The 24,769-nt window shown below is 45.9% G+C and overlaps 1 protein-coding gene across 5 annotated transcripts in view; it reads left to right on the top strand.

The window, feature by feature from the left end:
- Positions 1-24,769, top strand: part of MTFMT (mitochondrial methionyl-tRNA formyltransferase) — an 81,885-nt gene that overhangs the window by 8,720 nt on the left and 48,396 nt on the right. For all 5 annotated transcript variants that reach the window (XM_069222829.1, XM_069222828.1, XM_069222830.1 and 2 more), the window contains 2 exons: positions 3,584-3,675; positions 18,387-18,468. In XM_069222829.1, the coding sequence (XP_069078930.1) occupies positions 3,584-3,675; positions 18,387-18,468 (174 nt within the window). The remainder of the gene's footprint in view (positions 1-3,583; positions 3,676-18,386; positions 18,469-24,769) is intronic.

The raw sequence follows: 24,769 nt of genomic DNA on the forward strand, positions 1-24,769 counted from the left end.
CGCAACCGTCAGCGGACGTACTGAGGTCATCATGGTTCTGAGACCCAGAGTCCAGCTGTGCGGTCTGTAGGGGCGCACCAACCCGACTTTCTAATCAAAATGGAACTACTGTCCAAGTTCTGAGTCACATTAAATGATGGAGGGAGTATGCGTTTTCTATTTGAAAATACTAGGATAAGTATGGTACCTACAGACCTCAAATGTGTAAAGGTCTACTTTAATGTAATGCCCAGACCCACCACCAACATCCCTGAGTGTGTGTGTGATTCGTAGGAGGACTTCATATTGTTTGTAAATAGGTGGTTGCAGAGACCAGTGGGATCTATTTTGGCTACCCCAGATAAAACATGGCACAAAATTGAGGTTGAGTTACAGTCTTTCCAGACAGCTGGAGTGTATTGCTTGCATTCCTGAGATAGAGAATGTAGCCTCAGACAATTCAGAGAATGAAGTATGAGAGGAGGGAGACAGGGCTGTCTTAGTTATTTCATTGTGATGTGTTAGCAAGGGTCTGATAATTATTAGTCCTGAACTCTGCCATTTGGGTTTATAGTGGGTAAGAGGAGGTGAGTCAGCAGAGACCGGTATTAAAAAGAGGGCATCTTATAGGCAGTAGCAGTCCCCTTTTCCTCTCCCCTGAGTTTAAATGCAGAAAGCTTATAAAATCAGGGGTAGAGTTTTCACAGGTCAATATTCTCATGTTTTGGGTGCTTCAGTTACAGCCAGCCTCTTCCCTACCTGCTATGAAAACCATCACCTATGACAAAGGATACGTCTTTGCTACAGAAATAAAAATTAACTATGAAACAGAACAGCTCCAAACTGGTACCTGAGCAATGAGAATGGGACTAGCATCGCCCGGAAAATGTGTTTAAAAGTGGGACAAAAGAATCCCTCTTTGTTCCATTTCTAACTTATTTACTGACCAAGGGGAGGGAGTGTTCTGCATAGTACTTGAACGACTTGTCAGGTCCCAGCTGTTGCTTTGATAGCCAGTCTCCCAGAGGTGAGGGGACATCACTTTAATTTTGCATTTCTTGCTGTCGTTGTGCCTGTGGCATGGCTTGCTTATAGAGGGGAAGGAGCAACAGAGACTGCCCACGGGGAAGCCTAGCCGCTATGCCTGGAGTGTGTTGCCCCCTCGACAAAAAGCCTGAAATGGGGAGAGTAACTGGTGTGGCTCCAGGTCGAAATAGGGTCCCTTGACCTTCCTAAAAGTTTCCACAACAAGCTAAGTGGGCCAGATCATCCTATGTCCCATTAACCTGTCAGCCAGTGCCATTGCAATATGCCTGTAATGTGCCAGAGATTGGAGAACTGGTGCTAACTCTGCCATGGAATTTATCCTCGAGATCAAAGACCTGGGACTTCTTGGTGGGAGGATTCCTGTTGGCGAGGTACCTTGTGGTGTTGCCAGACCTGCACTGCTCATACGTGGACTCATCATGCCCTTAACACAAACGCCGAAAGTCAAAGTAGAAGGGCTCTCCATCCCATGCTATTGTGAGCTACGAGCAGAACCATTTACACATGCTTTGGTTACCGGTTGCTGTGCGCTTGTGTGTTTCAAGAACCAATTGACCAGGTAACGTGAGGTGTGTGAACATGAACATTGACTGTCCCCTTATCTGCCAAAACTCAAGAAGGTTATTTTACCCACTGGGACTGAATCGTCCTAAAGAACCTTAGAAGTGAGACATATCTACGGAGTGGCCAAAAGGCTGAGAACCAGGGAACCGCTTGCACCATATTACAGTGAGCTTTCCCCTGTGCCAGATTACGTCTAAGTATTTCTCTCTGCTTTGAATCCCGTAGAAGCCTGGGACATTAGTAGAAAAAGTCCAACCCCCTCAGTGGCCCGAGTTGTTCCCCAGTGATAACATCTTTCTCCCTGGTCCCCGAATGGGTTCTCTGTGCTTTGAATCCCATAGAACCAGTCTACTTGCCCTCTCTACCCTGAGAATGAAGTACAGGAAGGGGCACTTGGTGCCCAGTTTGCAGTGCCATTGTAGGCCAAGCCTGGGACATCACTAGAAAAAAAATAGTGTACTTCGAAAAGATTAGGAAGAACAAAGACGAGGAAGCAAACATGTACTTGGTCTATGCTGCATGGAGGAGCAAACATAAAAAATGAAGGGAAACCAACGGGAGCCAAGCAATCGAAAGATTACAAATGAGAGTGACAGCGAAAACAACTATTGGTATGCTCTGGGTGGTTTGTCAGCCAGCTGAATTATAAACAATATGCCTCGCGGCACAGTGCATGCTCTGTGCAGGTGAGACCTGAAAATGCAACAGAGCACACCCTTTCCCAGCTCGTTTGTCTTTCACATCTTCATATGGCTTCCTTTATCCTGACTTATTTCATTCAGGATAAAGATGTGACCTCGAAGGGGTGAACGTGGTGACAGGAGGACTATGCTTGCAACTATTAATATTATTAAAACACAAAAGAGAGTGGTGGGAGTCCAGTGGTATATGCAACTATTAGTATCCCATTCATGTGACCTTTGACAGTTAGGCAAATAGTAAGTGGGGTGGCAGATCTGGGTAGAGTGGGAGAGGGCTTGTTTGGTAGTTGAATAGATTTTCCTTTGAGTGCATGACTTCACTTTTAACTTTTTGTGTAGTCACAGGAAGTGTAGAGGAAAAGGGAGGCTTGCTTTTATTGTACCATCACAGTTATTGTGCCCAATATGTTGCCTGAAATTCTATCATGTCTCAAAATTGTATCATATCTAACGTTATAATGTTCCAACCATACTCCTGGGTGTGCCCATTAAGCTTCTGAGGTTTTTCGTCCTGGGAAACGCCCAGTCCCGTCAAATTATTTTCATTCTTCTTTCTGTATCGTTTCATGTTCAAATCATCTAATTTCAGAATTATAAATTTTGCATACAATTCATGAACAATTCCAGCTTTGTTCTTTTTCATTATGAAATATTTACACGCATTAAATTAGTCCTTTGACATATAAATGTTTTTTTAATTTCTGCCTCGACCAATATGTAGAAATAGGCTAGTTGTTTTGCGCCTGTATTTTCTCAAGTTGTCTGTGGGGTCCTTGTAGTCCAGGGTCATAAGAAGATGCTTCATTTCAGTTGTAAAATTTGGGATTTCTTGTGTCGGAGTTAACTACAGAGCCACAGAGCAAATGCCAGCTTAAAAAATCCTAACGATAGCGTTTAATATATCCACGATTTATTTATAGGAAATTATAATACAATGCATCCATCGTGCAGCATTGTCTCTGGATGCTAAATAGCAAGTATTGACCTCTGAGGCTTACATGCTAAGCCTACCCTACTGGGGCCTGCAGCTTGCACTTGGAAAAGGTCTACAACTTGGAGGGCTCCCCAACTGCTCAGTAAGCACATGTGGTTATAGGTACCATATTCATTTCCCAGAATCAAGTGCAGCCACGTTAGGGAATGCTTTTGGGTCTATGCATGTTGGTACATTAGAAAGAAGCGGCTTGAAGGCAAACTTCCCTGTCTCTTCTGTCAGGGTTTGGAGGTCTGAGAAGAATGTAATTGTGTAGTGTATAAGGTAATGATGCTAAATGTCTGTATTTCCCTCTCAGCTCCTAAACTGACTGTTCCCATGGGCTATTTACAATGGGAGGAGCAGACTCCGGCCCAGATCTTGCGCATGGAGCGTGCACTGCGACCTGTGGTAAGAGACCGCATATCAGTACTCCCCACTCCTAAGCTGAATGAAACTCTCTTAAAATCAATCCTGGGCTTCTTGTCTTCGGGTGAAGTAACTCCTTCAATATAGATATTTTAGAACCGAGTATGAGTGAACTAAGTTATTTTATGCTATGTTTTTTCGTTATTTTGAGTGAAATATAAAGCATCCAAAGCAATTGAAAAAAAGACATAAATTGAGTCTAAAACAACCAAACTGTAAAGGGAGATTTCATTGCTGTCAGAACTGCTGAAAGATGACACGAAGGAAAAATGTAGGTTAACTGAAGTGTATGATTCATTTGACAAATTTGTTTATACCTCGTATAGAGAGCATCTGCAAAGAGAAAAAGGTAAAGTGGGTGAGATGCTAGCAAGGCTGCTGAGGCGGGAAACCCACTGCAGAATATATTAAACATAGTTAACCTGGTTTAAGAAGGTTTGTTCCTGCCTATGGTGAGTTATTGAGACGGAGTAATATACAAGGTTTGAAGCAAAATGTGGCCTGTGGTTAATGACCCCTCCCACTACCTGTTGGGACTACCTTCTTCTTCTAAGAATGGTGAAAGCCAGCACAAATCTTGCGGTCCTATACCCTAACAAAAACCAGGAGCTTTCTGGGGTGAGTGACAAAGATTACCCAGTCTTTCTTTTGGCGAGGTGTCGGTAAGGTCCTGTCATCCGGCCTGAATGTTTATATAAAGGTAAGCCCCATTTGTTCTCTTTTTGGAATACTAATACATTGAAATAAAAGACAATGGGGCTGATGTGGACATAAGCAGGTTGTGTTTTTATGACTTTGTTGGCAGGGAGGGAGAGCTGCAGGAAGTGTTTGCTTACTCTCCTCCCAACTATAGAGGAGTGGTATGGAGCGATTAAGCAGGTGTATGCCGCGGAGAAGACAGGAGGGTTTGGTGGCTCCGACAGGCCTTTGGGCACCCCCATCGGGAGGTGGATATCTGTAAGGGCACTGAATACGTGGCCCTATGGTTACACCTGACCCCTCAGGAAACGGCTACCGGTGGAGATGGAACATCCGTAATTGGTATTAAGGAATGACCAGGGGATGGAGCTCCCGGGCGTGTAAGTTGGATGCTCTTTGAGCTATTGGTATCCTTGGCACTTTTGAGGTGATATGAGTACCAAAAAAAAATGTAACCAAGCGCCCAACGTCCACTTACCAAGTTTTTCAGCCAGTCTGGAGCAGGGTCTGGCCATTGCCTCTCTACTTCAGACCTACTAAGGCTTTAATATCGCACCTCAGTTAATCAGAGGAGGACCTTGACAAGCAGTACACTGTACATTTACTACATAGATGACCCCCCTCCCCCACGCTGTCAAGATTTTAACTTTCTTTCTGCCACTACATAGTATTAATTCACAGCCAGCACCAGAGACATTATCCCGTGCCATATGAATTGATTTTGATCATTTGCACATAGTGTTAATTTAAAATTGAATAAAGCGAAGCAAATGAGTCATTTAAAAATATATTTACATACGCAAAAGGTATAGAATATAATGTAAGGCTTACCTTGCAAAAGGAATAAAGATTGATATAGAATGTGATGAAACATGGTCATTTAGCTGTAGAAAAAGAAACAAAGGGGACAATAAGTTGAAGATTGTGTGAGCTCAGTAGATAGATAGGTGTCTGTGCTTAGGTGAAGTAATATTAAAATGCGCTCAATGTGTTCAACCATGTGTTATCCGTTTTAAGGCCTTTCATCTCGAGGGTTTTTTCAATGGGCCTTTTAGCTGACTAACTCCTGAGGTTCTTTTAGTGTGTTATGCCATTTTGTTTTCTTGTGCGTCAGTCACTCTTGGGTGGACCTCTTCGCTTTATTTTGTTTTCTTGGTCAGCGTAGATTAGAGCTACAACAAGAGCATGACAGAAGCCATTATTATAAGATAATGTTGATTGTTACAAGAAAATACATGAAATACAAAACATTACATACCATAGTGCTAAAACCTAAAAGTTAAAGCATTGACGCACAAACGATACTCCTACCTGAAGGGAACTCCTGTTCCCCAAGTTCTGAAGGTTAATTGCTCACACTACTAATGCAGCTATCCTTTCGCCCGAATATTATCCCACCCAGCATAACCGCATGGTTGTGTTTCTATCCCTAGAAGTCCAGAGCTCAAGTGCAACAGGAATGCAGGTAAATACATTTCCCAAGTGGGTTCTTTGCTTTCGACCTTTCTGCACCTTACGCTCCTCACGCTCCTCATGTTGTGCATCCAGAACCTTTCCTGCTGAAGGGACAATGCCATCTTTAAATTCATTCTAGCACCCAGACTGACTCCATTTCAACCAGCCACTCTCCACGTACTCCATCTATCTACAGGTCATTGTCTCACAAACTACCTTCCCATCTACTCCATCTGAATGAAGAACTCGCCTCTGATGCCATCATGACCCCAACTCTCCTCCTCGTTGTCTTTCTCTAAACACAACTCAACTTCTTTGTGTCCCACATCCTTCCAGCTGTAAATAACCCTCCCTCCTCCATCAGATCTTCAATTCGACTATCTTTCACTGCCTTCAGTCAGTCATAAAACTTTATTTGGATTATATATAATCCATAAAAGTACATAAATACATATAGAAGATTCAAACATTATTTGTCAAATTTATGTGTTAAAAATATTTGGATCTAGCATGTGTGTATTGCATTGCATCACGTTGTACATCCTATAGAACGAAAGCGATAAAAACTTAAAAAATACTAGCATCCAAAAAATGCACACACAGCATCTATAATGCACACTAGTGTGCAGAACAGCAGAGGGGCAAAATATGCAGAGCATTCAATGGCATGTAGATAGTCACGAATATATAATAGAAGTTTATCAGGGACATACATCCGTGACTTTTTTAAGAACAGACTAATGTGCAAAAAGGCATAGTCCAAAATATACAGCAATATAAAAAAAGTTGTATTATTGCTCCAAAATCAACAATTCAACTTCCAGTACATTAAGATTAAATAAAAACAATAAGCACATATACATAATCACTGACTAAAAGCACAATATATAAAAAGAAGACAGTCATTCATCTCGGATCTCTACAGGGCACTCATTCCCTCCATAGTTGCCAGTATAATCACGTTAATCTATGTATGGGGCACCCCCTTACATGAATTCTTGCCCTGCCCTGTTCTGTAATCATAACAGCCATTACAATACATACAGTGCAAATAACTAAGAACCCAAATTCCTTCCACAGGTTAAAAGCTAGTGATATTTGCCTGCCCAGCCCCTGTTTGGGCAGTAGTTGGTTAATCTTGTGCTATCTGGGTTAAGATCTTAGCTCGCTTATACCAGACACTGAAAAGGAAATGACTTGCCGAGTAAACAATGGGCTCTGCAGTGTTTATTGTAAATAGGTGTATCGCCGCCCGGTAATCCCCAGAGATGAACAAATGGGCCTAAGCCAGCACCACCTTATGTCGCGGTACCCTGGACATACAATGACAAAATGATTCACTGTCTCCGGCACATATTTATAAATAGGGCATAAGGCGTGTGAGACACCTCGTCGCCATGAACTGCAAAAAAGCATTCAGCAGTAAGCAACCATATCTAAAATGCAAGTAAAGGCTTTTTGCCCGTGGGGAAGTTATATTATCTAAAAAGTGTACAAACTTCGGTATAGGTTTGAACCCCAGAATCTTTTCAATTAGATAGCTCTTTTTGGCCCTTGATTGTTGATGCACCAGGATATGGTGCCAAAAAGCCGTCTTTATGACCTATTTGTCTGGTTTACAGATTTGGTCAGGATGCTCCCAAAGTACCTCAAGCATCAACTTCTTGCACCATTGAACTTTTAGGGCAAGGCCCAGTCTTATTAGATGGCCTAGACAGGCGCAGTACGGGGCCAATTCAGGGGTAGACCAAATGCGAACCCAATAAAGAAGTGGTGTTTAGCTGAACATGGTCAGTCACCCCATTGGTACTCAAATCATAGCAGAAGGGGGATGAACGGTGTGCTAACTGGGACAGCCACTAGTGCCCTAAAGAAATTATTTCGGCAACCGCTAAGCTGTGTAACTTGGCATACCCCCAGATTTCAGCACCATAAATAGCAGCATTGAGAGCCTTAGCACAATGAGCCTCGACAGTAAGTGAAGTAGAACGAGTGGTGGTCGCTCTAAAAAAAAAAAACGCAGAATGGCTTTAGACCTGTGCGGCAACATCAGGGAGCTCTTTAAAATTTGGGGGTCCCTCTTGAACTTGTCCGACAGGATAATACCTAAATAGTTGAAACATGACACCCTTTCAAGGTTTACGTTGCCCACCCTAACACTCTTTGTTTTTGCAGGGCACTTGCTAAAGACCATATATTTAGGTTTTGCATTAGTTATTTCCAATCCTCTTTTGGTGCAGAATGACCCAAACTTTGTCAACAGGTTTTGAAGCCCTATTGGGGATGTAGAAATTAATCAAATTAAATCAAATCATTAACATTTATAAAGCGCGCTACTCACCCGTGCGGGTCTGAAGGCGCTAGGGGAAAAAGGGGGGGTTATCGCTGCTCGAACAGCCAGGTCTTTAGGAGTCTCCGGAAAGCGGAGTGGTCCTGGGTGGTCCTGAGGCTGGTGGGGAGGGAGTTCCAGGTCTTGGCCGCCAGGAAGGAGAAAGATCTCCCACCCGCCGTGGAGCGGCGGATGCGAGGGACAGCAGCGAGTGCGAGGCCAGAGGAGCGGAGGAGGCGGGTGGGGACGTAGAAGCTGAGGCGTCTGTTGAGGTATTCCGGTCCCTTGTCGTGGAGGGCTTTGTGTGCGTGGGTGAGAAGTCGGAAGGTGATCCTTTTGCTGACTGGGAGCCAATGCAGGTGTCTCAGGTGTGCGGAGATGTGGCTGCTGCGGGGTATGTCGAGGATGAGGCGGGCCGAGGCGTTTTGAATACATTGCAGGCGATTTTGGAGTTTGGCTGTGGTCCCGGCGTAGAGGGTGTTGCCGTAGTCCAGGCGGCTCGTGACGAGGGCGTGGGTCACGGTTTTTCTGGTGTCGGCGGGGATCCAGCGGAAAATCTTGCGGAGGGTAAGGAAGCAGGCGGAGGACACAGCGTTGACTTGCTTGGTCATGGTGAGAAGAGGGTCCAAGATGAAGCCGAGGTTGCGGGCGTGGTCTGTGGGGGTCGGTGCGGTGCCGAGGGCCGTGGGCCACCAGGAGTCGTCCCAGGCGGACGGGGTGTTGCCGAGGATGAGGACTTCCGTTTTTTCAGAGTTCAGCTTTAGGCGGCTGAGCCTCATCCAATCTGCGACGTCCTTCATACCCTCTTGTAGGTTGGTCTTGGCGCTGGCGGGGTCCTTGGTGAGGGAGAGCATAAGTTGGGTGTCGTCGGCATAGGAGTTGATGATGATGTTGGCGAGGGGGCTCATGTAGACATTGAAGAGTGTCGGGCTGAGTGATGAGCCTTGGGGTACGCCGCAGATGATCTCGGTGGGTTCTGAGCGAAACGGAGGGAGGTAAACTCTTTGGGAACAGTTTGAGAGGAAGGAGGCGATCCAGTCCAGGGCCTGGCCTTGGATTCTGGTGGAGCGGAGGCGGGTGATTATGGTGCGGTGACAGACGGTGTCAAAGGCAGCCGAGAGGTCGAGCAGAATGAGGGCGACTGTTTCACCGTTGTCCATCAGGGTTCTGATGTCGTCAGTGACTGAGATGAGGGCGGTTTCAGTGCTGTGGTTGGTTCGGAATCCGGTTTGTAAGGGGTCGAGCAGGTTGTTGTCTTCCAGGAAGGTGGTCAGCTGTTTGTTGACGGTCTTCTCTATTACTTTGGCTGGGAAAGGCAGAAGAGAAATGGGGCGGAAGTTTTTCAGGTCGCTCGGGTCAGCCGTAGGTTTCTTTAGTAGGGCGTTGACTTCGGCGTGTTTCCAGCATTCGGGGAAGGTAGCAGAAGAAAAAGAAGAGTTGATGACGGTCTGGAGGTGCGGGGCGATGATGTCGTCGGCTTTGTTAAAGATGAAGTGCGGGCAGGGGTCCGAAGGGGCGCCGGAGTGGATAGAGTTCATGATGGATTTGGTTTCTTCCGTGTTGATGTGGGACCAGTTGTTGAGGGTGATGGCCGTGGATGCCGGTTCGGTGGTGTTTGGTTGGGTCTGGTGTCCGAAGCTGTCGTGGAGGTCGCTAATCTTGCGATGGAAGAAAGTGGTGAGGGATTCGCACAGATCCTGAGTTGGCGTGACTGCTTTGCCGTTGGCGCTGGGGTTGGAGAACTCCTTGACAATGCTGAAGAGTTCTCTGCTGTTGTGTCTGTTTTTGTCCAGTCTGTCGGTGAAGAAGTTCCTTTTGGCAGCGCGGATCAGGTGGTGGTGGTCATGTTGTCAGTGGTGCGGTCCTTGCGCCAGGCTTTCTCAAGGGCGTGACAAGTTTTCTTAGATTCTTTGAGGGTGTCAGAGAACCAGAGAGGTTTTTTGGTGTTGGTCTGTCGATTCGTGCGTTTGAGGGGAGCAAGGATGTCTGCGCAGTTGGAGATCCAGTTTGTGAGGTTGAGGGCTGCATCGTTGGGGTCGGTGGTGAGGGTGGGTTGGTTGGCGGCGAGTGCGGAGAAGAGTTGCTCTTCGGGGATCTTGTTCCACTGTCGATGAGGGATGGGTTGGGTGCGGAGGTGGCGGGTCTCACGTCGGAATGTGAAGTGGACGCAGCTGTGGTCGGTCCAGTGTAGGGTGGAGGCGTGGCTGAAGAAGACGTGTTTGCTGGCGGAGAAGATGGGGTCAAGCGTGTATCCGGCGATGTGGGTGGCGGTGTTCACCAGTTGTTTGAGGCCGAGGTTGGCGAGGTTGTCGAGCAGGGTGGTGGTGTTGGGGTCGTTGTTTTGTTCCAGATGGAAGTTGAGGTCACCTAGGAGGATGTAGTCCGGCGAGGCGAGGGCGTGCGGGGAGATGAAGTCGGCGATGGCGTCACTGAAAGGGGCGCGTGGCCCGGGAGGAAGGTAGATGAGGGATCCTCTGAGGGTGGTCCTCGGATCGGTGCGAATCTGAAAATGCAGGTGTTCAGCGGCGAGAGTGGTGTCTTCGGTGGAGGTGGTGACGCTGATGGAGTCTTTGAAGACGATGGCGATACCTCCTCCTACCTGGTTGGTGCGGTCTTTTCTGGAGATCTTGTAGCCTTCGATGACAGGATGGCAGTGGCGATGTCAGGGGCCGAGGAGGCGTTCATCCAGGTCTCCGTGATGAAGGCGACGTCCGGTGCTGTGGAGTCCAGGGGGTCCCAGAGTTCAACGCCGTGTTTGTGGGCGGAGCGAGCGTTGACTAGGATGCACTTGAGGTGGTTGATGGCGCGTGGGCTTGTGGTCGTGGTTGTTGCGTGGTGGAAGGTGCGTTTGCAGGAGTTGCAGGCGAAGGGTCCATGGGTGCGTTTGGGGTGAGCTTGGAAGCAGGTGTTGGAGCGTCCTGGGTTGAGGGTGTGGAGGGTGGTGGGGTCGTAGCGGGTCAGCGGGGCTTGGGAGAGCTGGGGACCAGGGGTCGTGGCGCTGGGCGCGGGACAGGCGCAGACGGGCTTGCCTCTGGCGCGCCAGCGGCGCAGCCGCACAGCGGCCGCCATATGAGGTAGGAGGGGTCAGGTGGGGGCGAATGGGAGCTGGGGGGCGGGGGCGTGCAGGAGGTCGCGGCGGGAAAGCGCGAGGGAGGGGGGGACAGGTAGAGTGAGAAGAGCTGGTAGAGGGGAGTTTAAGGGTGGAGGGGGGTGAGTGTTAGGAGGTTTAGGAGATAAGGGAGAAAGATAGGAGTAGGGTTGAGAAGATAGGGGAGGGGGGGTTGTAGAGGTGGGTGAGAGGTAGAGTGAGAGGATAGGAAGATAGGTAATAGAGGGGGTGAGGGAGGGGGGAGAGATAGAGAAATAGATAGAGAAAATGGATAGATAGGGAAATCGATAGATAGGGAAATAGATAGAGAGATAGGAGGAGGTGGAGAGTGAGGGAGTTAGATAGTGGGATAGAGAGATAGGTAGATAGGAGGAGTGAGGGAGGTAGATAGTGAACGGGTTAGATAGGGGAGATAGAGAGGGGGATGCGAGTGGGGGAGGGGGATGAGGCAGGAGCAGGAGGGCAGGTGCGGGGAGAAGAGGACAGAGGAGGCAGAAGAGCCGAAGGCAGAAGACAAGAAGAACAGAAGACCGGAAGGAGAGAAGAAAGGAAGACCGGAAGAACACAGAAGAAGATACAGAAAACGAAGAACAGAGGGCAGAAGACCACAGAAGAAGATGAGGAAGAAGAGAAGAAGAGTGAAGACGGGGGAAAGAAGAGTACAGAAGAAGATTACAGACGAGGAGCGAGGAGGAAGAACAGAGAAGAAGAAAAGAAGCAGGAGAGAGGGTGACTAGCGCGGGGCAGAGCGAGGGGCTGGGAGGGGGGGGGGTACCGTATTTATCGGCGTATAACACGCACTTTTTCTCCCTGAAAATAGGGGGCAAATGATGTGTGCGTGTTATACGCCGATAAAATGTAATGGGTTTTTTTCCTGAAATTTCCTCTTAAAATGAGGTACGTGTTATACGCCGGTGCGTGTTATACGCCGATAAATACAGTACTTACTGTGAGGTGGGTCTCAGGAACTCAGGAACCTGGAGGAGCTGCAGCGGCAGGGGGAGCGACATCAACGTGACATCCGCGAATAGGATTGGAATTTCCCTCAATCTATGGTGGGAGAGTCGTTGACACATTGCCCAAGGTACTCAAGAACATCATTCATATGAAGAGGAAAAGAGTGTAGGGGCCAACACACATCCTTGGCACACTCTATGACCAATAGGGATTCTGGACGTCAGTTCTCCGGAACTTGAGTAGTTCCTGCCATTTATCCTCATCTCATTTTTTTCTTTGCAGCTTTAAGTGCCTTTTTATACCTAGCACAAGCACATTTAATATCCACCCAGTTGCACTCCCTTATTGCTGTCACTAGGGATCGTTTAGCCAGCCTCCATTCCTGATTAAACCATTTAAAGGGTTTACTAACCGACCTTGGTGTGCCTTGACAGACACTGACAATTATGTTTTTTTTAGTTTATCAAAAAATAAAGTGTGAGTGCCTAGCATAAAATCAGGGTCAACGGTTGATCCTACAAGTTTGGACATATTGTAGAAATAATCAATACATTTCTGCATGCGTATCCTGGTCCGCCATCGCTACTCTGTGACAATTATTTGTTGCACTGGGTTCCGGCAGTGCTGCTTGTTCAGAAGCAGGTAACTGTAAAAATTATCCTGATTTCCCCCCCCCCCCAACAAGAGGTGGCCAAGGGACTATGATCACTATCCGTGGTACTCAACCCCTCCATATCATTAAGATTCTGCCACAAATGGACGTCCACCAGCACATAATCAATAATACTCCTCTGGCATCCTCTTCTAAATGTAAACGATCTATCCGGATCTGAGTGGGTTCTCCCATTACAGGCTTGCAGCCCGTGTGCCAGCACCAATGTGGCTGCTTGTAGAGCAGTGTTTGTAAAGTGGCTCTGCGGCCTGCCTGCATCTGTAGGACAACTCAGTACTCATCTTCTTCCTTGGTTACCAAATTGAGAGCATTGCAAGGTTCAAACAAGGTATTAAAATCGCCAGCCACTATTATTTTGGAGTCCTGTTTGTGGTTCTCTACTAAACTGTCTAACATGCATAGGACTGGAGACTCACTTTTTGCTGACATTGAGCGAGCATACACGTTCAATACAACCAGTGCCAAGCCCCTGGGGAACTTTAGTTTAATGCCCATTAAATCAGGCAAATATGTCTTAAGTAATCCCTGGGCACAAGCAATGTTATTGCTAACCAAGATCATGAGACCACCCCCACCCCCCTCAGTTGCCCGCCCCATTTTCCTCATGTCTCAATGCTGTAAGTGGCAAAGCCACTAACAAAAAACCTTGTTTACACTCCAAGTTTCTTGGAATAGGCAGACATCGTACTTCCCTATGAGGGAGATCCAACTCCCTATCCACCAGCTTTGCGTTTACCCCTGCCGCATTCAATGAGATTATGTGAAGGTCTGTCTTACAAGTATCCATCAATCTGAGAGGAAGATCCTCTTATTCTGCATCAACAAGTGGACAAGGTACCCCTGCAGAGGGAGCATCCGAAGTTGGCCCATCTGCAGCGACACTCGACAGATAATAATTCCACTGGGTGACTGTTGCCCCGGCTGACGTAGTCAGTCCAGCTGGTCTCACGAGACAAGATGATAAAATAGATTACGGGTAGAAATACCAAAATTAATGTGGTGATTGTCCTGGGTTTGTAGAGTACTCTGCATGGCAGGCTGTATAATGCTAGTGGCCAATGCTACTGGGGGGGGTAAACATAAAAAAACCGGGAGGGCTCTCATGCCCTCATTTCCGTTACCTTTTTGACTAAGCAGATGTAGCAAGGATTGACGCAGTGTTTATAGTTCACAATTACACAGTCACCCTGTGAGAATTTTGGTGTGGGGGCCCTCCCATGAGATCCTATGAGTGGTAATAATTTCCCCGCTAAGATCATGTGTCCAACCAGAATGTTCACATAACCAATGAACAACTTTGTTTAATAATGAGTCATGCAACTCCCGCTTCTCTGTGGGTATCCGTGATCCATCCTTGAGAACAATGATGTATGGGGTACATTTCGGTGGGATGCTGGGTCTAACATAAGAAGTTCCAAAACTTGAAGAGAACCACAATACCGCTGTGCTATTGACTGGGGCTGCAGTCCCTCCGGGTTCATCTGCGGTGTGGTCACTACATCGACGATGCAAGATGCCCTTGTTAGGCCCATTAACAACAAGCGACCAACTCTCCGTGCTCACTACAGAGTGCCCAGACAGTCCGACATCAGCCCAGATTGAACAAACTGGCTGGACCTCGATGGCTACACTATGCTCCAGATTCGTGTTTCCAGACACTTTTGTAGAGCTTGGAGAGGATGATCCACTGATGTGGGCAGTTCCAGACTGTTGAAATTTTAATTCAATGGAGCTAAGACGCTCAATTATAGGTTTCAGTTTTAAATCCAGAATAGTATGTATCATGGCTTCCAGCTGATCAGTCGCCGTGCCCTGAACCAAGTCGAGTACCTGCCCAGCCTACTTTGCTAGCGTCGTCTTGTTAGTGTTTTGACGAGTACGCTGGATAGCAGGCTGGTTGATGCCAATCCTTTGACATTTCTGCTTTCTAACTGTCTCCGATCTTCATCTGGTTTAGAGAAGGGGATTGTGACTGTAACTATGGCCTATAGTGGAACAAGCACCTGGGTTGATGCCTGTGCAGGCTTAGGTGACCTCCCCTCCTCATCCCACTCCCCCCCCCCCCACGGACCTTGCTGGAACTATATCTGCAAGAGTCATTTCGAGAGCTCTTCTGTCTTGCCAAGTCAGTTCTCTATCATTATCAGGACAGGGTGGTGAAGCCCCCGCTACTCCTAAAGTGGGAGAATATTACAAAGCGAGAGAGCCAGCACTCCCCCCAGCTCAGTTTCTTTGTCAATAATACCAACTGCCTGTGTTATGAAGTTACCCATACTCGATTTACATGAATTGATATGGCCAGGTGGGCCAAGAGGCCCAGGGGCAACTTTAGTGGTAAGTTTTCGTTTTCAAATCTTAGCTCTTGGCATACTGCACTTTCAAATGAGATCCCCATCACAGTCAGCCGTGCAAAAGACCAAGATCACAATCATGACTATGTAAACAGATACCTCTTCGCAGCCCACAGAGCTTGCTTCGATACTTCCAAGAGAGTTGGCCCTGCCTGCCCTCTTCTGGCCGATGACGGGTGAAGGTGGGCCTGGTCTTGGCCCGGGCGCATCCCGCGCTGTGGGACAGCGGCGCTCGATTTAGGGCAGGCGTCAAGGCTGGGCAGCTTGGAGTTTGTAGTCCACCCCCACCTCCTCACTCCAAGGATTTCCAACTTCTCCTATGCTGCGGGACAGCGGCGCTCGATTTAGGGCGGCAGTCACGGTAGGGCAGCTTGGGACTTGTAGTCCGCCCCGCATCCTCACTCCAAGGATTTCCAACTTCACCCTCACTGCAGGACAGCGGCGCTCGATTTAGGGTGGCCGTCAAGGCAGTGCAGTTTGGGGCTTGTAGTCCGCCCCACCTCCTCCCTCCAAGGATTCCCATCTCCTCTCATAGCTATTGTGCCTAAAGTGCCCAAATCACTCAATACTGCTCCATAAAAGGCCACAGCTTGATTTCATAAGCAGTGGACAATGATGGGCGTTTAAACCCCAACTCATAGAATCTCCAGTGGCTTCTTATGTAGCTGAATTAATCGTTCAAATTCTTCTGCTGACTGAGGCCAGCAGATGAGTCAGTCATTGCACTCGTGGTAGTGGAATTTCCACCCGCTGTGGCACTCGTGCTGGCACCCCCGGCTCTATGTTCACCTTTGAAGCCCTCTTCTTGGATGCTGTAAAAAAGCAGCACAAACAGGCGGACAAGCACTTCGGCCTGATCGTGGAGTTCCATAGAATTCTTTTGCCACTCTACGGAATTCCATGGATTAAAACTCTGCGAGTTCTATCCAGGCTTATTAGAGAGATGCTTAAATGCAGCACTCCCAGACAGAAAAATGTCTGCTGCCACCAACTCAGAAAAAGGATCACTGATGTACGTGGGCTGCACCCATGTACAGAGCCTGAATTTGTCTGCCGGCAGAGCCATGGGCTGCATTCCCTTTTGGCCCTGGCCCCGTAAAGGATGAGAGGAATGACCTTAAGTCATCTCATGACCTATCCCACTCCTCTTTACCACCTGTCCCTCTTTTCATCACAGACCCTAGCTTCTCTTCTTCAAGAATCCAATCACTGCCTGATTTTCCATCCTGTCTAAATTTGGCAAAATCCTTTTCACCCTCTTTGAAGTGGAGACGGAGTACTATTCCCTTCCACTGGACATACTCCTGCTTCTCTCCTATTTACCTTTATCTTTGGCACCAACCGGCAGTACTGCTCCTACTCCACTGCCTGTCGCCCCCCCCCTCCTCTCCTACACACTTTCTCTCTCTTTCTTTCTCACACTCCCTCACCCTCCTTCCATCACCAAGAATCACTGCACATCTTTGACTTGATCTAATGCTTATCCTACTGGGAGATGTCACTACCCATACTTGATGAGGCCATTTAATCAGGGTACAAAATACATATTCAGAATCAAACATTTTGAGGAGAGGATGTAATGATCATCATCTACAAGAACCTAAAATCTTGTGTTCACTTGAGGTTAGAAATGTATGCCATTCTTTGCTCCACCTCTTTCTGTCTGCATATCTTACACATCACCTCTTTCTTCTTCAACATTTTATCTCTTTTCACTCTCTCCTGAATGCAGTTCCTTGTGTGTCCTTTATTTCAGCAACCTCTAAACTACAAAACGCTCCCACTCACTGCATTTTATTTTATTTTTGTCTTGTCAATATTTTGGCTACTGTGCACCGGCTTTACACATATTTGTACACAATTGCAGCTGGAATGCATGACAATTGTGCTGTGCAGCTAGGACGTGTTCTGAATACCTTTCTGACTCGGACAGACATTGTGAGAAACTCGCACTGCCTTCACCCTGACGCCAGAGCTCTAGCACAGCCCGTTATAACACCTGGAGGTGACTCAGTTGAAAGTATGCAGTATAGAAGAGTGATATGCTACACGAAAGAAACTACAGAAACACAACACCTTGAAGTAGCTGACACTTAAGGAATGCAACATTAAGTAAAACATGCACAATAAAAACAGGAAATACATCGCTGACATGGATTACTTTAATTTTTCTTGCATTCATTTTTCAAAAATCAACCAGCATTTTTGCGTGTAAAATTAAGCACATGATACTGAGCCCAATAAAGACTCACTTCAGTGCCCATTTTTAGGTTTTGCCTGCACGGCACAGTTGTGTAACATGTCTAAAAACAGTCACAAAACCAATACATTTCGCAGAGGCGAAACTTATTGGCTTTGCTAATGCTTGTTTATTACTGTCAAGTCCGAGACCAAGAGGGACCCGATCCACTTAAACCCCTGGTTGTATAAACTTGACCTTGATCTTGCTATACTGCCAGCGCAGCGTTTTACACCTTTCTAGTCTAAACTGTCAGGTCGGTACTCCGAGTTAGAAACGTGAAGAACTGCTGGACATTTTCCATATGCAGTCGTGCTTTTTAAACATGCCATGACACTTGATTTTTTTTTCCACTCCTGGGTGCCTGCAAGTAACATGAAGAAATCTGCTTGCAGTTTCAAGTTGGTTATTATTCAACTTATCCTGTTAACGCACCATTAGTAAGTAACTTTTTGGGAGCTTTAATCAATACCTTTTCTGTAAATAATCCCTCATTCGATTCCCATCCTCCACAATAGTGAGTTTCTGTTAAAGTGCCATCATTTATTCTACTTTGGTAAATGTTTCTCTGGTAACAGCTAAGTATCAAAATCTTCATTTTCTTTGAGCCAGTTGCCTGAATGTAAGTAAGCCTTTAAGTAGAACAACCTGCCTGCCTACCGGTTTGCAACGCTCTTCCATCGTATTTTGTTTGAGTCATTTAACAGCAAACCGTGAGTGGTGTCTCCCTTCCATCCCTCCTGATTTCTATAAAAAAAACAGGATGAAAATTAAATCGAAATTGGTCTTCTAATGCTAAGAAAAAAAATACTTTTGTTAACGCTGTGCCTTCATAATGAACTCTCGAAGTAACTGCATTTTGCTTTGTATGTATTTTTCAGATCCCGTTGCAGACCCTTTGGATGGGGCGCATTGTGAAGCTATTAGACTTCGTGGAAGCCCCTGCTGACCCAGGATTTCAGGGTATTTCACATAAAGTGCTTGTCTTTAATATTGTCATACATCTATTTGTGCTTTTAACAACTTTCACTCATGCTCAAAATGTGATACATAGGCTCAAAGCCTAAATAAAAGGAACACACTGCAACTGACAAGGAGAATGACCTGGTTCCTAATCACTACTGCTGCAGGTAACCACAGTTTGTGTTCCAAGGCAAATCATTCTCTCCATGTAGCTTCATCCACTTATCTGACAAACCTGCGAGTGACCGCACAATCGCCATATAAAAACAAGACGTTTAAAGCTTCCTTTAGCATCAAAGAGTGGTTTCATCATCTCATTTAAATGATATGCACTGGAATGATTGTGGTTAGTTAAAATTTTCTAGGCACATTTTTCATAAACATAATCCACGAAACATGTTAAAGTACAAAATCACCTGGACTATATGGCCTAACAGACCGCTTGTATAAAAAATTGTGGCCCCTAAAAGCATGAAAGTTACCTTAACTGTAACAATCAAGGTGACAGGAACCAACCATGGAGGATGCAGACATAATCCTCGTGCACAAATCAGTGAAGCCAAAAAAACAATGTTCATAATAGGAGCATGTATCTCTGCTAAATACAGATTTTAAAAAATATACAAGAAATTCTAGCTAATTGAGCAGAAAACTGCTTGCGTTTTCAAGTGAACCTGGACCAGTCTTGGTTTATGCAAACTTTTGATAATATACAAAGGGCCCTACACATGATCGAAAAGTCTGACAGAAGATCTGCCCTGGTGGTGATCTTGGAAATCGACACAGAAGAAACATTCAGTAGGTTTGCGTGGCTTTTTCAACAAGTGCTGGTAAAATCCTGATTTGGACTGACTGATCTAGTCAATTTATGCAGCCTCTACAGCAAGAATGACTTGTGATAAAACTATATGATTCTGCCTCAGACGTTGGCCAGAGCAGGGATGCACATTGACACCATTCCTCTTTGCACTGTCAATTGAACCATTAGCTGATCAAACAGTCACTCTATATAAAGGGCATAGGCAAACGTTCTGCAATGCTTGGGCAAAGTACCATGGTGTCAAGGTGAATACAGTAAGTAGATATTTAAGGGAATAAAAATCACTCCACAAGGGGTAATGTGGAAGCACCCTCACCATTTAAACATGGCAGAGAAAGTATTAGGTATCCGTGGGTGAAAACTACCTGACAATACAACATACGTAAAGTACAAACTACTCCGCTTTTGTAAGAGAAAATAAGCATGATCTGCAAAGATGGCACCCATTTTATTTCCTGGCTGGGCAGAACAGCTGCTATAAAAATAATTGTACTTCCAAGTATGTTTGTCTTTTAGGCCCTGTTAGTAACAATACAAAAAACATGACACAACATGATCAAAAGGAGTATATACCAAATTTATCTGGCAAAACCGCAAACCAAGGCTATAGGAAATAATGCAGATAACTGGGAGAACAGGCAGGTTGGGTGCTCCCGATATAGAGAAATGTAATGTTGAGAATTGAGAATAGCAGATGAATGTGGTCGCTCTGTTAAATAAATGAATAATTATGTGGAAATGACAAAGCTGGGTAGGCTCTACAAATAGAAGAAACCATCAGTGACTTGTGTATATGCTACAACCAGATAAAAGAAAAAGAGAGACGGAGATATTTTTAACCCGTAGATTTGGCACTATCACCGGTGACTAAAGAAGGAGGGATAAGAGATCTAGCGCCTTTGAAAAATTATTTACAAACACCTGTAACACTTGCCATACAACTGAGGGGGTCTATTTATGCAATAGTTGGAACAGATTGCCTGGAAAGAGGGAACACGAGGAATAAGAAAGGCTACGGAATGATCTACTGAAAACAACCTGCAGTGTTTATGGGAGAGAATCTTGTTATTTAATTATGTACAATTAGTGCATTACCCCCTTTCTCAGAAGCCCCAACAAATGTACTCGAAAACAAAAGGGAAATGTAAGACAGGTTGTGTTAGAAATGGAGTCTCTGGTTGGCTAGGGTATGCAGCTAAGCCAGGCAGAACCCACTGCTCTAGTGAGGGCAAGTAAGTTACACACCAAAGATAACCCGTGCTCACCCCCCTGGTAGATTGGCACAGAGCATTCAGGCTTATCCCCAGAGTGTTAAGCGTTTGTGCAACATACCAGTGATACAATAAATACACCACAAAGACGCCACACAAGGGTGTATGAAAATATGTTTCTTATATTATAAATAAATCACAAGACCAAAACAACATGAACCATGATTACTATGCATATAATGTGATTCCTCACATAATACTGATTATCTTGACATTGTCATGCCATCCGGGCATAAGGTAATATCACACTCATTACCCTGTCAGTGTACCAGGTAATCATGATTATAACACCAGGAGACGAAAATGTAACAGTAAAACTTGTCAATTACCAAAGGTCACCCTTAGGGATACACTCCAAGTTAGCCTCTAAATGCAGTATTTCCCCACAGTGCTAGGAATCAAGAGGCACATCCCTCCCTAGTAGACACATTACGGTAGTACTGTAAGGATACTAGCATGTGGCCATCGAGCCCAGGAACACCTGCACTCCTTTCTGGAGGTGTACGGTAATTTGGTATCCAAGGAGGGACCAAAAGAAAGCTGTCCCTAACGGCGGTTCCATACTACAGTAGGGGGTCTTCCTGAGAGGCTTCCCCTACGAGGGAGCCTGGGAACTGTACTTGCTCTCCATGGAAGGTCCACACAGGGAGAAAAGCAAACACACTGGGAGGCTTTGTTGAATAGTGAACGCTTACCATGCTGTACACTAGAAATGTGCTCCCCAGCTCATGAAGGGGTGCTGAATGAAGCATTCATCATACACGAATTGGGGGGAGCTGGAGTGGCTGGACTCTTAGTCTCACGGCCAATTCTGAGCAGTCCACTGCCCCAGGAGAGTACTTGGTGAGGGAGGGGGGTATTGGACACAAAGTAGGCAGGCAGGCTAGCACATTAATGCCAGTACACAAGTGGTAATTCCTCCTGCAACCCAGCAGTAAACAGGCAGCAGGCCAACACAGCTTAGCATTTAGCAATAATGGTAGTTTCCCCCCATCAAGGTCCAGTGGGAACAAAGTCTGGGAGCAGCTGGCAATAGGGGCAACAAACAGAAAAGCAATCCAGTGAGTTTTCTATGGCACCCAACAATGTAAGGGGTCACTTCAGAGGAACCCTTTAAAGTGTAACACAACCCCTTTCAACCAATCCCTGGCTCCTGACATCAGTAGAGGGTAAATCAGCCCTTTGTGTGAGGGCAGGACACAGCCCATTGACTTGTAAGGTGTGAACGACCTCTCCCACCCTAGGAAAACTATAGGTATGCAGATGCCTCTTCTGTCACACCCAGCCCTTCCTGTGTTGTGGCTGTCTGGAAAGTGTGCAAAAGTGTAACTGTCACTGCCCTGGACCTGGCTTGGAGTCAGGCTGGAAAACACCAGAGGTATAAGCACTTTCTAAAAGTGGCATTTCTAAAATAGTAATGCAAAATCCAACTACACCAGTAAGTAGGATTTTTCACCACCATGCCAAACATACCAAACATGCCAACGTTACTCCTTTCAGATAAGAAATTACCACTTAAAAGTATTTAAGTGAATTCCCAATGCTAACCTGTGATAGGAGCAGCCCACAGAGTAGTGAAAAACGAAATAGGCTGTTTGTCACTAGTAGGACATGTAAATGTATATGTCCTACATTTCATATACAAAGCACCTTGCTCATAGGACTACCTTAGGGCCTACCTTAGGGGTGCCTTAGATGTACTAAAAGGGGAGTTTGGGCCTTGGCTAGTTTGAAATGCCAAGTCAGTGTGGCAGTAAACTGCACACGCAGGCCGTGAAGTGGCAGGCCTGAGACAGGTTTGAAAGGCTATATCTGTGGGTGACACAATCAGTGCAGCAAGACCACTAGTAGCATTTGATTTACAGGTCCTGGGTATATAGAATATCACTTTACAAGGGCCTTGCAGGTAAATAAAATGTGCCAAACAGGTGTGGGGAGTGGGGGGGAGAGGGTCGGGAAAGGGGTGTGGCTACCGCCCAGGAAAGTTGGCCTTCTGGAAGGTGAGCTCCAACGCACCCTCTACAAAAAATCATCCTACTCTGCTGTCGGGTGAAACTACATCGATCCTACGGGACCAAACTGATCTCTGTGACATGAGGTGATCATGTGGAGCTTCTTGTTGGGGGGAAATTCAGCAATGTTTAGACTGCGACTCTGAGAGCACCTTTGTCCCTCAGGCCTATGCCGGGACACCAACCTAATAGCAACTACTTCCTGGTGACACGGACCAGCTAAATAACGATATACCACAGCACAGTGACTCATCTACAGTAGAGTGCACATCTGAAAACTGGTAGGTGCACTTACTGTTGTTTTTTCTGCCCTTCAAACGTACCTGGAGATGAGATCCACTTAGCACTGTGCCTGACCCTCAGATAGCCACCATGACAGCATACTGCTGCTGCCTCTAGAAATTTCCTAGACTTAAGGGACCGTCTGCCTATCTACCATTACCGTCTTCCTACCTACCAGCGCTGTGCACATTGTGATATCACTGGTTGCCTATGGACATTGTGACCCTGCATCTATAGGCATTTTTCTGAACCACCCTATGAGCACATATCATCATTGGCCTCACTACCACCATTGTCCACTCTCTAATCCAGTCTACCTATATGTCCACACAACTACATAAACCTCACGCAAAACAAATCTCAGTAAGGGGCTAGCTGACCTTATAATATTCCACTTGGAGGATTACCCCATTAACATGGCAGACCAAAGATCAAATGATGCAAAGGTGGGTCCCAAGGGCACTAAACCAGCACAAAAAAAGATCAAAACAGGAGCTCCCCCCCCCCCCCCCCCATTTGCCGGACTCCCCATCAAACCAAAAACGGACAGTAGTGCAACTCTGGAGCTAATTATGCAAAAGCTTGGCACTCTCCACACCCTTGCACAATCCATAAAGACTACCACAGAATCAATGCAAACTGATCTTTTATCCCTGAAACAAGGGAGTAATGGACGCAGAAACACATAAGGCTTCTGGAAGACCACAAACTCAACATCGTAGACAAGCACAATAACTTGTGCAAGGATAGCCCGCTTGGCGAAAAATATTACAGAACTTGAGGAGAGTAACAGAAGAGGCAACCTGCACATTTTTGGGCTCCTGAAAGGAGTAGAAAATCGCTCCCCATCCTGTGCTGCATTCATTGAAAAGTGGACCCCCCAAGTTCTAGGAATAAACCTTACCAAAAACTTTGAAATTACGTGCACTCACAGATTTCCAACTTACAGACCCAAAACTTTTGATGCCCCTACGGCTTTCATCTTTGGACCCATCCATTAGTCGTACCCTGAGGCTATCCTTACTCTGATAAAGAAAATCAAATGGCAAGGCTCCTCCATTGGGACCTCACAAGACTATTCAAGAGACATTGTCAACAAAGGAAAGCAAAAAATACAGTTCTCCTTCCTTGGACCAGCATGGATAAAGACAATGTACAATGGTAAGACCCCAGAGACTTGGACTCTTTTATTGCCAATATCCAAGATCTGAAATTGAGCTCCTAAAGTGTTGCCGAAAATTTGGATCTAACAAACTCCGCTCTGCTAACAGCCCTAATTACTTCTAACCAACACCGACCTGCCTTGAACAGAAGGCATTACCTTCAAATCCTCCTAAGCCGCAATACGTAAATAATGGTTTAAACAGCACACATGGATGTCCTAATATTCTGTCAAACTAAGTCAATAGTTTTACTAATGAGGTTTATAATAGCACCTTTAAAATTCATCAGTACTCAGTAATAAATTCTGTGTACAAACTAGCAGCTTTAGATTAATGACAACTAACCTGCTCTGCTAACCGACGTTAACCACTGCTAATCAACACTTATCTGTCTCTAAACCTCTTCAATGTGCAACTCAGTTACTCAGTTCTCTAACAATTTCTATAGTCTTATCACCCATTACTACCCACCTACACCATTAACCCCTAAACTTTACTAGTCCCATATCAGAGGTACCCAGCATGCAGGAGCATAAAAGGCATTCAATTCTCAGTGATTACATAACAACTAGAACGTTATGACTAGTCATCCTGATAGACTACTTAACAGCCTTCTTTGTAAAATTTGGGTCTCTGATTTTGCGATAAATCTCCACTGTCCAAGCATTAAGCTATCTTGTACGAGGACACAACTGGGGCCTCTTCGGTATATTCCGTTGCACATCTAAGCAGATTAAGTAACAGTCTTATGTT

Source organism: Pleurodeles waltl, chromosome 3_1 (assembly GCF_031143425.1).
Source record: "Pleurodeles waltl isolate 20211129_DDA chromosome 3_1, aPleWal1.hap1.20221129, whole genome shotgun sequence".
Taxonomy (NCBI): Eukaryota; Metazoa; Chordata; class Amphibia; order Caudata; family Salamandridae; genus Pleurodeles; species Pleurodeles waltl.